The sequence below is a fragment of the Prunus avium genome, chromosome 6, assembly GCF_965620075.1.
Source record: "Prunus avium chromosome 6, drPruAviu1.hap1.1, whole genome shotgun sequence".
NCBI lineage: Eukaryota > Viridiplantae > Streptophyta > Magnoliopsida > Rosales > Rosaceae > Prunus > Prunus avium.
In genome coordinates, this window is record NC_142289.1 from 22166205 (window position 1) to 22179337 (window position 13133).

Consider the following 13133-nt stretch of genomic DNA (forward strand, 5'->3'; position numbering starts at 1 on the left):
AAAAATAAAAAAATGAATAGTATTTGCCCTAAACTAGGGCAACTGTTGGAAACCAACATTGCTTTTTGCAAGGGCAGCCACTATTCACATGAATAGTGGCTGCCCTAGCACCCCCTCTTGCCATGGCTAAGGGCAACTGGTGGAATTGCTCTGAAAGATTTGAGGGTCTGATCCCATTTATTATTATTATTATTATTATTATTTTAAAAAGAGAGTGGGGTAGGTCTGACCCAATGGTCATTTACCAACAATTTTTTATACTCTTTTTCTCATATATTACGAATTGGAACATTCAAAAAGGTCCAGCATGCTTTAAGGGGTTCTTGAAAAGCACATGTATGGGTCCCACTAGAAAATTGGCCTAGTTCAAAGTTGGGCTATATGTGGCCTGGTTGGAGGGCTAAATGGCCAAATTGGCCCTCCAAATTTGGCCAAAATTTTGTTGGCGCCTCTCTCTCTCGACCCGACTCCCTCAGATCTTCAATCCTCGCATAGCACCACAACCATCTCTCTTCTGTTTTCTCTACTTCGATCCTCTCACTCTCAGTCGATCAGCCACCGCGCCGCCTCCATCCCTGCACGCAGCGGCAGGTCAGCTTCTCTCTCTCTTATCTGTTCTATTTTTTCCCCGTCGCTTCTTTGCTCCGCTAACTCTCTTTTTGCTCTCACTTCTTATCTCGATTTTTCTATGTTTTTCAGTCTCAGTTTCTGATCGCCGACAACATCTATTCCTCTCCTGCGATTTCTTCTGTGGGTTTCTCTCTCATATCAGTCAAAGGTGAGAGCATCATCTTCCTTTGAATTTAGGGTTTATTCTAAATTAAATTTATGGGTTTTTTCTTTTAAATTAGGCTTGTCGATTTCGTGGTTGAGGTTGATGTGATGATGTATTTTTTCTGTTAAGGTTTTAGGGCTGTCGAATTAGGGCTGCCACCAATTAGGTTATGCTGTGTTGTGATGATTATTTGAACTTGACAAAGAAATTATGAACTGTTAATTTCATTATACAAATTAGGGCTGCTAGCATTTAGGTTCTTCTGTTAAATTATTCTAATTAGGGCTGCTACCAATTAGGTTCTGTCAAATTACTAGGTTCTGTTTCTGCTGCTGCTATTCTGTTGTTATGCTGCTGTATTCATTATGTTTATGTTTCTTTTTGATAAATAGGTTATGCTGCATGCTAGGTCTGTTTTGATTGGTTAGTTTCTGTTTTTATTAAAGAACAGATGGAAGAGTGATGATATATTTGCAGTTTGACATTGTTCATGCATGACTACACCAACGCCCAGCCGTGACTTCACCAACTCCAAATCCGGCCGCACTCTTTCAGTCCCTAACCCGGCCAATTTCTCCAAGTTTCGGCTGCCTCACTACCAGACCCCAGCCCGGCTGTGGTCATGGCTGCTTTGTCTCACGCCTTTCCAAGCATTTCGTCTTCCTGTTGTCATTGCAGAATCAGTAATCTCAAGGAAGATCACAAGGTCTGCATTTGGGGTTTCTCCAGAGAAATAAGTGATAATGAAATCGGTGTTTCTAGGGTTTACTGGAAGAAGGATAATAATAATCTCACCGGTCGCTGGACTGTGAATGCAGTTGACACCCACATTGTGGAGACCGCTCCACCTCGCACCACCGTTGAAATTCCCATTACCTGTTACCAGGTCATTGCTTCATTTTTCTCTTTTAAAAAAAAAAATCCTTTCTCTTCCTACTTGTAATGTGTAATCTTGGTGGGCTTCGTGTTTGTTAAATCCTGATTATTTGTTAAATTTGTATTCATTCTGGTTTGGAGCTGAGAAAATCAAAAGGGGATAATATTGCTTTCCCTCCGCCTCCTTTTGCATTTTGTTCTGGCTCCGGATCCTGCAAGTCACTTGAGTCGCTCTTTAGTCTGCGGGCTAGTAGCATCATCTGCAATAGTGCCATATTTAACATTGTCCTCAAGAGCTTCAACTGTTGAACAAACTCTGCCATCCTTACACTTGAAGTGGCATAATCAAGTTATCAGAGTTTGTCTAGTTTGTGCAATTTGTGTGATGTTTATGTGAATCTTGCGCTAACATATCTGTATTTTCTGAACTTTATTGTTAGTCTGACTCTGCATTTAGTAACTTAATGCTAACGTAATGAATTTGCAGCTTATTGGCGTTCCTGATCAAGCTGAAAAAGATGAGGTTGTTAAATCAGTGATGGATTTGAAGAGTGCTGAAATTGAAGAAGGTTACACCATGGATGCTGTTGCATCTCGCCAGGTTGAGACTTTAAAGTTTTTTATTATATGTAGTAGATATACCAGGTGGAAAGAGCTTTCTGCTAGGTTGTTTAATTTCATCTTTAAATTATTTCTCTTGTGGGCTGCTTTGCAGGGTCTTTTAATGGATGTGAGAGATAAGCTTCTTTTTGAACCAGAATATGCTGGTAATATTAAGGAAAAGATCCCACCTAAATCTTCCCTGCGAATCCCTTGGGCTTGGTTGCCAGGTGCTCTTTGCCTCCTTCAAGAGGTACATATTTGTCTTTGTACAATCTACTTAGTCTAACATAGATTTTTGTGGCTTAGTGTTTAGCCTTCAGCCTTTCATGCTCTTTTTTTCTTCTTTAAAGAAAAATAAATATTGTTAAACACTAATTTAAGAGGGATTGAATTCTTTCCAGAATTTGATTGCCACAGTTTGTCATGAAACTCATTTTTTCACCCATACTTTTCGTTGTGGATTCCTCTTGTAGATACACGTTGCCTAATTGCATTTATTAAGTGTGTAACATTATCTTATTCGTAATATTTTAGAATAGTTTTTTCTTGTTTAATTTAAAAAAAAAGGGAAGAAAGGATTTTGTTTTGGAAAGTGGGTATAATGATATCGGATTTCTTCATTCTAGGTTGGAGAAGTTAAGCTTGTGCAAGATATTGGTCGTGTAGCTGTTCAGCATCCAGATGCCAAGCCGTATGTTCATGATCTTCTTCTTTCTATGGCACTAGCGGAGGTAAGGCATATCAGCAAAGAGGTCAGGATATTGTACCGTCTGTTTTGTTTCAGCATTGTTATGCCTCCTTTTCTTATCCAAGGTGCTTTCTTGAAGTGTGGAACTGCAAAGATTGGTTTTGAGAAGAACAAGGTGTCCCAAGGATTTGAAGCTCTCGCTCGTGCACAGAGTCTTCTAAGGAGTAAAAAGTCTCTTGGGAAAATAGCATTGTTATCTCAGGTGATCTCTCATCTTCTATGTGCTTTTGTGTCAATTTTTTTAATCTGATATTTTTTCATGACATTTACTGGTTCAATCCACTAATTGGCATCTGGTCTGTCGCTCTGAAATGGAACAATTAGAATTCAAATCATCTGACTGTATCTTAGTGTTTGTTTTGCAAAGTAGAGAACATATATCTACATAAGAAAACAAAGTATGGCGGACCAAATGTTGAGAAATTAAGTTGTTCTTAGTCAGATTGACTTGGTGGTTGAAAATTCTAAAATGTGACAAATTTCTGTTAGACATCATTTAACTTTATTCCATGCCTGTACTTGGCCTAAAGTAAGCACATGTTGGTCATGTTTTATAGATAGAAGAATCTTTGGAGGAGCTTGCACCTGCTTGCACATTGGAATTGCTAGGCATGCCTCACTCACCTGAGAATGCTGAAAGAAGAAGAGGAGCAATTGCAGCCTTGCGTGAATTGGTCAGACAGGGGCTTGGTCTGGAAACATCGTGTCGAGTTCAAGACTGGCCATGCTTCTTGAGCCAAGCATTTAATAGACTAATGGCTTCGGAGATAGTTGATCTTCTTCCATGGGATGACTTAGCTATTACAAGGAAGAATAAGAAATCACTTGAATCACAGAATCAAAGGGTTGTTATTGATTTTAATTGTTTCTACATGGTGTTGATAGCTCATATTGCCCTGGGGTTTTCAAGCAAGCAAAAAGAATTGGTAAATTCTTTCTGCTCCTATGTCCAAATTATTATTTTTGAACATGAAGCCTGCTGAAATAGTAATCTTCAAATTCTCTCTCTCTCTCTCTCTTACTTGGGGCAGAGGGCGTTGCTGCATATTCCATTTTGTTAATTTCATCCCTTATAATACGGTTGTGCAGATTGACAAAGCAAAGACTATATGCGAGTGTCTGATTGCATCAGAGGGTACTGATCTGAAACTTGAGGAAACTTTTTGCTTGTTCCTTCTTGGTCAGGTAAAATTTTCAGTTTCCTCCTAATTTTATTTCTTGTGCTGTTTCATTAGAATAGTTTTGGATATCTTGCAGAAACTATGAATTTATTTTTCCTTTTTTCTTATTCAATCCTTCTCTTGTGTTCCTCAATGGAATACTTGGTGATACCTCGGTTTCCAGGGTAATGAGGCTATGGTTGTTGAAAAGCTTCAGAAGCTTGAATTAAATTCAGATTCTGCTGCACGAAATCCAATCTCAGGGAAGGAAGTTAAGCATACTTTTGGAGCGAATCAAACATTGGTATATCTCTTATTGTGTGCTGGAATTCTCATCTTAGCTGTCATTAGGAGCATGCTTATCTTTACTTTGAAACATCGGGTAATGGGAAGGTCCTGAAAAGTTCAATGTGTTCTATATTGTGCCACTTCACACGCTACTTATTTCACTACAAACTTTATGTTTGTTTTAGAGGTGAATACTTTCTCATGTCGGACTGCCTGTTGAACTTGATCAGGAAATGTGGCTGAAGGATGCTTTCCTTGTTGTGTTTCCAGACTCACGAGATTGCCCTCCATCGTTGGTGAGATTCACCAGAATGGACTGTTAAAGGATAATAGCTTTAACTTTACCAGAGGGTTTATGTATGTATGTATGCCCTTGCAGGCCAACTTTTTTTGTGGTGAAAGGAGGACTTCTTTGAGCAAGAAAAGCAAAGTAGCTCCACAGAATTTGCCTATTTTAAGTCACAGACCAATTTCCACTACTCTCGTGTCAGAGCGGAGAGATTTCGATGAGTCTCTTTCCCATATGAACTCTTCTCAACATCTTGGAGCAGCTGTTAAGCAGCTGGCTCCAACTGATCTTCAGAGTCCCTTGATATTGGGCAAGACTGGCAGTGGAAGCAGTGCTAGTGCATCATCTGTTCAATTGAAAAGGAATCTTGGCATGCACCATGACAAAGTTTGGAATGGTTGGGTTGCTAGAGGAGTTTTGGTGGGAAGGATCACTTTTGTGGCAGTACTGGGGTGCATTGTTTTTGCTTCCTTAAGGTTAACAGGCATGAAGGGAAACAAGATGAGAAGTGCTTCTAAATGGGGCCCTAGTAAGCCAAATACGCACACAAGTTCCAGTTCTTGGACAACAGATTCATCTGTGGATTCTAGTCTAGTACCTGCTTATATCAAGGGAAATGGACTATCTGGCAGGCTTAAGAAGTTTTTGGTGACTTTTATGAAGCAGGTCAGGACCTGCTCAGATGCCGAAAATCCACAAATTTCATATTTGTCTTCTTCGACAGCTGTGTTCCGGAGGCTAATGTCTATTGAAGAAGCTGAAGACCTTGTGAAGCAATGGCAAGCAATTAAAGCTGAAGCTCTGGGGCCTAGCCATGAAATTGATAGCCTCTGTGAAATCCTTGATCAGTCAATGCTTGTTCAGGTATAATTTGTGGAGGTTTTTGAATATTTGATATTGTTATTTAAATAGTATTATCTTAACAAAGTTCAGTGTATGAATACTTATGACATGGAATAAGTTGGATATGTCCCAAACATTTTATTGTAATACGTTCGGTAATTTACTTTAACATGTTTTCTTTTCGTTGATGCTTCATTTAAGTTTACTGCTTTACTCTACGTATTTGTTTGGTTACTTTCGCGTGCATGGTTCACAGTGGCAGGCTTTGGCTGATGCTGCAAAAGCGAGGTCTTGTTATTGGAGATTTGTTTTGCTACAATTGTCTGTCCTGCGAGCTGAAATTTTATCAGATGAAGTTGGCGGAGAGATAGCAAAAATCGAGGCTGTCTTGGAGGAAGCAGCCGAACTTGTTAATGAATCTGAACAAAAGAACCCAAGTTATTACAGGTGAGTTGAATTTATGATGTGTATTTAATGGATAATCTGTATTTGAGTATTAGATTTTGGTTTGCATGTTTTTAATGCTAAATTTGATATTTGACTTCTTTTTTCTTGGATTGACTGCAGCACGTATAAAATTTGGTATGTTCTAAGAAGGCAAGTAGATGGTTCGTGGAGGTTCTGTGAAGCGGAAGTGCAAACACCATCATAACATTGGCCTAGTTACTGGAATGCATGAACCAGCAGCTGCCACACCGAATAATGCTTTGCTAACTTGGTTCCTCGCATCTATAATTTTTCTTAACTAATTAGAAATGTGGATCTCAATTTAGGAGGTTTTTGGCAGAATTCTAAAATTTCAAATGGGTTTAGTTTTGTTGATGTTGATAACTTTTACTTGTAGCTGAAATAGAATGAGCGGAAAATAGTTATTGGTTTCCTTTCCTTTGTGTCGTTGTCTCCGATTACTAGAGGCATTTAAGGCTAATTGAAATTGAATTGTTTGACATCAACTATCGGACTACTGTACAGATTATCTAACTCAATGAGGATCCGATATGTCATCTGAGTGTGCTTATTTTAGTTTATTTTTTTTGGGTCTGAGTGCTTATTGTTTATTTGGGCCTGAACTGAAGCCATTGTTTTTCTTTTTTTATTTATAAATTTTTATATTAATTTTTTCGATGAATTGATGTAAATTTAAGCCCATATAAAAGCAGAGCAGAATCTGAAGCTCCTTTAAAAGACTAGACTAGAGAGAGAAGCAGTTTGTTGATCGAATCCTTGAATTGAAGCACAGCATCAAAAGAGGTGATGGGTCGCCAAGCCGTAGCCAAGCTGATCTCCGTCTCCATCAACTTCTATTCTTCAGTGTCGACATTACTCCCTGGCTCCGCCACCGCCGCTGGCGGTGTTTGTCGACAAAAACACTCGCGTCATATGCCAAGGCATCACCGGCAAGAATGGCACTTTCCACACCAAACAAGCCATTGAATATGGCACCACTCGTCTCTTTTATTTGCTTTATTGAGTTTTTGGGGTTCTTCTTTCTTCTATTTTTGTTTTTCCTAACCCAAGCTCTGAAATCAATTACGGAATTAAGAAAATTATGCTTTATTCTAGTGCCGCCTGAGATTATTTTGCTGTATTACAGTTTTGGGATTTTCACTGATGCTGGTACTGCATTATTTGTGCTTAGATTCATTTTCTCATTTGCTTAAACATGCATGTCTCTTACTATCAAAAGGGGAGTTTGAATTGGTGAAAATAATTGGAAAATGAGTTCTTGTTGACATGTGAAACTGAGATATGGGTTTCTTAGGCTAATGCATTAAAATTAACTGGACTCCTAGATTAGAATTGTCACGACTTTTCACAATTAATTGACTAAGTTTGAAGGTTTGAATTTCCCATGATAAGTTTTCCTCTGAAATGCTACATAACGTTATAAATTATAGTCACCTTCTTTGTTTCAAACTGTTATGTATTTTTCCTTTCTTTCTTTCATTTCTTTATACTATTGTGCTGAAACAGGTGGGTGGAGTAACACCAAAGAAGGGTGGGACCGAGCATTTGGGACTCACTGTTTTCAACTCAGTTGCAGAAGCAAAAGCTGAAACAAAGGCTAATGCCTCAGTCATTTATGTTCCCCCACCATTTGCTGGCAATTATGGAGGCAATGGAAGCAGAGCTGGATCTTGTTGTGTGCATCACTGAGGGGATCCCGCAACATGATATGGTTGTATATTTTTATCATTTTAAATACGAAAGATAAGTTTACATATTCATACATGACAATTTGGATCTTGGGTATAACATTTTGTTTTGTCGATATAATTCAATTTGTATCACAATCCTATTAGCTGATATGTCAGTTATGAAATCTTTTGGGACTTCCAAATGCTTGGTTATTGAGTTTTGTCCTTCCTGGACTATCATATGATTTGGAATGTGAACTTTGTTGAACTTGGTCATGGCTCTGATTATTAATTTCAGTTGACTGCAAGCCCAGTTGTTAAGCTTGAGTTTAGTGTTGTGTGATTCATGTGAAACTGTCCTTGAACCTAATAATTATGAATTTCAGGTACGTGTGAAGGCTGCTCTTAACAGGCATTCTAAAACTCGGCTCATTGGACCAAACTGCCCTGGAATTATCAAGCCTGGTGAATGCAAAATCGGAATTATGCCTGGTTACATTCATAAACCTGGTCGTGTAGGAATCATTTCTCGATCTGGTACCTTGACCTATGAAGCGGTGAGTACGAATTGTGACCCAGTTAGGATGTACGAAGGGAGAAAGAAATATTTTGCCTTTCCAACAGAAAATTTTGATAATAAATTGGTTTTTCGGAAGATTGGGTACTATTATTATGGTCATATCTTCATCCTCTTCTTGTTCAATGTTTGGATTTTGTGGGTACCACCTCCAATTTACATTTTATGCCAGTTTTCTTATACTTCTAACTAATATTGCCCCTTTACCTCGCAGGTTTTCCAAAGCAACTGCTGTTGGCCTTGGACAGTCCACCTGTGTTGGTATTGGAGGTGATCCTTTTAACGGTACAAACTTTGTTGATTGTATTGACAGATTCCTAGAAGATCCTCAGACAGAAGGTTAGTAGTTCGTATTTTTTGGTGGATCCTCAGACGGAGCTTGCTTCTATGAATTTGCTCTGGAGGTATCTATGCACTCTGTTTGTTTATGGTTGCATGTATAGGTCCATGGTTTGCCTTTTACTCACCAGATCTGTTCGTGTTTTAATGCGCGACTGTGCTTCATGTAAGCTATTACTAGTGCTCATTTACGAAGAATGTTGTGTATCATATAAAATATCAGGATACTCTGGGCCTTAAGAGCAAGTGTATAGAATTCTCTCTCTCTCTCTCTCTCTCTGCCATTTGCTTGAAATATTTATATCCATCAACTATAATGTTGGTGGTTGCCCATTTGTCAAGTAATGAACCTAGGCTTGATCTTTTGTGATTCAGATTTGTGTGGTGTGCCTTTGCGTGAGTTCTTGAATACTTGCCATTCAAGTTCAACCCTTAGGACTTTTATCTTTTCTAATTGTGGATGCTCGCCTGACTCTTTTTTATTGCTTAAAAATTCCATTGAGCACATTTTATTGATATAGTATTGTATGTTAGCTAAACTTCATTGATTGGAAAAGAATTATTTGGATATAAGAAAAACAAATGAAGTAACTCTTGTGTGATGATTTTTTTAAATTTTTTTTTTTTTTACGTGCCCCTTTTCACTTGATGTAAGGTTTCTTACCCTTTAATTTGTGCGGATGTTTTGGGTAAGATTTACAGAAAAAAAAGTGTTGAAGTAGGGGACATGCGATTTGAACGTAATTCTAGGATGTATGTGTTTCAGGTATCATTCTTATTGGAGAGATAAGTGGGACTGCAGAAGAGGATGCTGCTGCATTGATAAAGGTAACAATCCCACTATCTTTCACCCCCACCCTTTGAGCAGAGTAGAAAGTTTGATAAACCCTTTTAGCATTTCTATTTATAACATAGTACTCGTAAATATGCTCTACGAGTCAAGAATTGAGTTTTGCTAAGGGGATAACCGGAGAGAATTATCTTTTTGTTGACCCTTACCTTTTGAAGAATCAATTGATCCACATATTTAATTTTAGATGAACATTTTAAGATAAATACTTGATTTAATTTCAGTTAGTTGTAAAAGAAATGGTTTCTTCCCTTTCCATTTAAGGAAAGAGTCCCAACCCCTCCCCCCCCCCCCCCCCCACCCCCCACCTCCCCCACACACACACACACACGCTTGACTCTCAGCATCGTAAATTCTCACAGTTAGCTTCACTGCTACCATCTTTATCTGTTGTCTGTATATGGGTGGCAACTGATTATCTGACCAATCAAACAGGAAAGTGGAACTGAGAAGCTTATTGTTGCTTTTATTGCTGGACTAACTGCTCCTCCTGGCCGTCGTATGGGTCATGCTGGAGGTAGATGATCTCTTTCTCTCATTGTCTATGGTTGAGTGTGGTTTCATATCATTCTCATAGCATGATAATCACACATGTCATTGGTGGCATCTGCTTGTGCAGCTATTGTGTCAAGGGGGAAGGGTACAACACAAGACAAAATCAAGACCCTTAGGGAAGCTGGGGTGACAGTGGTGGAGTATCCAGCAAAAATAGGGGTTGCGATGCTTGACGTCTTCAAACAGAGGGACCTTGTGAATTAGCTTGGACAATAGCTGTTCATTTGCAGTCAGCTGCCTATAATGTTTTATGGCAAGATGCCCAAAACAACATGATTATCTCCAATTCTTCACTGATTATAACTGTGGTAGAGCATTTGAGTGCTCAGAGTTTTCCCTGCCATTTGCCACATTGGGTGGTGTTTGGGGATCCATTAGAGAGTTGATCAGAAGGAAAATTTTAGGCGAAATTCATTGTGGAGGCTTCCTGAATAAATATAAGAAAATTTGGAAATGAGTTTCCTTAAATAAAAGAAATGGAGATGAATAATTTTAGAAAACTGCTTAGATCTACCAATGCCAGTTGAATTATGAAATTATGGGAAACTATATGAATCTGGAAGCATTTTGATTTCCTTTTTTCGTCCATCTTCCATCCTAAAACTCATGATTTATTTGCTCTGTGTATGAATTTGATTGTTGGTGAGTTCTTGAATTTTCTCTAAGATGAAATTTTGATCCTTGGTTTTGATTTGCAGGAATTTCTAAATGTGCAAAAGCGATTGCACTTTTTGGCATGAGAAAAATATGATATTGGGTGCTAGAATTTGTCGAAGGATCAGGTCTGAGTTTGACTAAAAGTGATGTTAATTCTGTTTTCTTCTCTATTTCGATCCCTTTTGTCTCCTAATGTCGTTTGGTGTTAATTCTGTTCCCACTCATTTACCTTACACTTGATATTTGCCTATTTTTCCAACAATTGAAGTATCATATCTACATTTCAGGCCCACGGAGAAATCAAAATTCCCAGGATTATCAGGTATTTAGCTTCTCCATGATTTCGGTGCAGAACAAGTTGAATGCTTTTAAGTGTTAAAATATCTCTGTCTAGATATACTATAGGCTTCTGTTCACGTTTGCATATATGCACTACATGCGCACACAGGCACCTATATTGGGGGCTGAGTAGAATTGATTGCCTTAACATGAATGGAAGCTTTAGATGATTAAGTCATCACAGCCTAGGCAGGCCTTTTCCTGATTTCCATTTATAATTTTTCTTCCCAAAATATCCTAACCATAGATTTTGTACCTGGAATTTTTTCTCTAGATCATTATGACATTCAAACTCTTTGTGTGAGAAATATAATGAGTTGAATATATTGAAAGTTGAAGCATTTTCTTACTTGCAGGTTATTTGGCAAGACAACATTGATCCTGATAGCATGACTTACGAGGTTTGCTACTAGTTTTCTCCTCCTCGGAATTTGGATAACACATTTCTATTATCATTAAGTAATCTGTCTTGTCTATTGAAAAGTTTTGATTTTTCTCTAGATTATGTATTCATTAGGATGTTATGCTAACAAAAAGGATATTTTAGCAGTTCATACTGAATTTTGTTCCTTGATGGTGTAGATTTACTTCATTGGTAGGAAGGTTACTTGTGCTAAAAAAGTGTTCATTTCATGACTCTTTTTGTAATTTCAGTTCGTTCTCAATGACGTGATTCTTGCAAATTTGTTAAGACACTGGTTCTTTTCTTTTTTATCTCTCAACTGCACAATTTCTACCTGTTACTGGGCACTGGGCATACCTTGAATTCATACTTTGTTGTCATTAGTTTAAGTGGATTGTTTTTCGTTTTTTGTTTTCCTGAAATGCTACATTCCTTGCATAATAGTGTAGAATATTATATTCCTAGCTAGTCTCATCAGCCTCATCAGCTTTTACTGGTGGATATGATTTTTGGTTCTGGCCATAGAGTTGTATTCTTGGTGGGGATATGACTCCATAATTGTTAGTGAGTGAATCTCTGAAACATAACCATGTTCTCTAGTTTAAGCTGTTGTATGTCTTTAACACCTTGTGTCGTATGGAAACATCTAGTACTTGTTAAAAACATTTATTTGGTTCCTTATATTTTTGTGTTTTTACATATATTTTGAATAAATATTACTGACAATGTTTTTCATGTTCAGGAATTACTTGAGTTAAGTGAGGCAGTTGGAACTCAAAGTCGAGGTCTTTCTCAAGATCAGATTTCTTTGCTTCCAATCTCGAAGTACAAATGCAGCTTTTTCTCGAGAAAGAAATCACGAGATGAGAGGTACTCTCTCTCTCTCTCCAACAGCTCCTCAAATCAAAATTGGAAATCTAAAGTCCTACTTTATGGAACTGCTTATGGTTTATTATAGCACCAGACAGTTTAATATCGACTAATGTTTGCAAGAATAACATTTTCTTGATTTCATTAGTATGGGATTCTGGAGAGATATAGAACACTAATTTATCGGAGAATGAAGGTACCCTTTTGCACAAGGCTGTTTGATCAAAATGTTTCTACGATAGAATGATGACATAAATGTAGCAAATAGGGTATTATAAGCAAGGTAGCTCACTGTCAAGCATAAAAGTAACGACTTGATTTTCTGCTGCATCATGCTTCAGTGGCTCACTGTCTAGGACAATTATGTCGTTTGCTGTCTGTGATAGAAATATATGTCCGACATGTTCGATAGAAATATATGTCCAACATGGTCATTCACTAGGATAGATACTGTTCGGTGTATGAGGTGAGAAAGTTTGTAATAATCCTGTATGAGGACCTATGATTTAAGGTACTGGCTACTAGTCACTAACAAAGTCTTTAGGCCTTATGCTGCAAGACTAAATTATAATGTGTAGTTATATTGCACTTTTCTTGTCACTTCAATTTTATGTCTCATAGAACTCATATCTGCATCTGATGAAAAATTAAATATATATGTCAAGAAGCTTATCATCCATCCAACCTTAGATGGGATTAGATTGGTTTGGGTTGAAAAATCTACAGAGAGACCAGTATAAGTATTGGATTGGATTTAGTTTTGCTAAAGTTTAATGGTTAGGGTTTCATCTTGGTAAGTGATTTATATAATTAGCTCCCATCC

At 37.8% G+C, this 13133-nt stretch overlaps 1 protein-coding gene and 1 pseudogene across 4 annotated transcripts; both read left to right on the top strand.

Moving 5' to 3' along the window:
* The first annotated feature begins 420 nt into the window (after window positions 1-420).
* LOC110767093 (plastid division protein CDP1, chloroplastic) lies at window positions 421-6465 on the top strand. Of its 3 annotated transcripts, none has more exons than XM_088254220.1 (14): window positions 421-591; window positions 700-778; window positions 1168-1661; window positions 2139-2252; window positions 2367-2504; window positions 2881-2985; window positions 3082-3204; window positions 3560-3928; window positions 4092-4187; window positions 4347-4466; window positions 4681-4746; window positions 4830-5603; window positions 5839-6029; window positions 6150-6465. In XM_088254220.1, the coding sequence occupies exons 3-14, from the start codon at window positions 1398-1400 to the stop codon at window positions 6232-6234; spliced, it is 2445 nt and encodes an 814-aa protein (XP_088110346.1). In that variant the 5' UTR covers window positions 421-591; window positions 700-778; window positions 1168-1397; the 3' UTR covers window positions 6235-6465. The 3 variants fall into 3 exon arrangements, with proteins under 3 accessions (XP_088110346.1, XP_021826222.2, XP_021826230.2); XM_021970530.2 differs by having other exon boundaries at window positions 1227-1661; XM_021970538.2 differs by having other exon boundaries at window positions 1253-1661.
* A 359-nt stretch (window positions 6466-6824) lies between these two features.
* On the top strand, window positions 6825-12241 carry LOC148293828 (succinate--CoA ligase [ADP-forming] subunit alpha-2, mitochondrial-like; annotated as a pseudogene). Its single transcript, XR_015836362.1, has 10 exons — window positions 6825-7025; window positions 7550-7761; window positions 8107-8281; window positions 8523-8636; window positions 9403-9464; window positions 9922-10003; window positions 10106-10823; window positions 10986-11020; window positions 11394-11438; window positions 12183-12241. The product of XR_015836362.1 is annotated as a succinate--CoA ligase [ADP-forming] subunit alpha-2, mitochondrial-like (transcript).
* The last annotated feature ends 892 nt before the right edge of the window (window positions 12242-13133 follow it).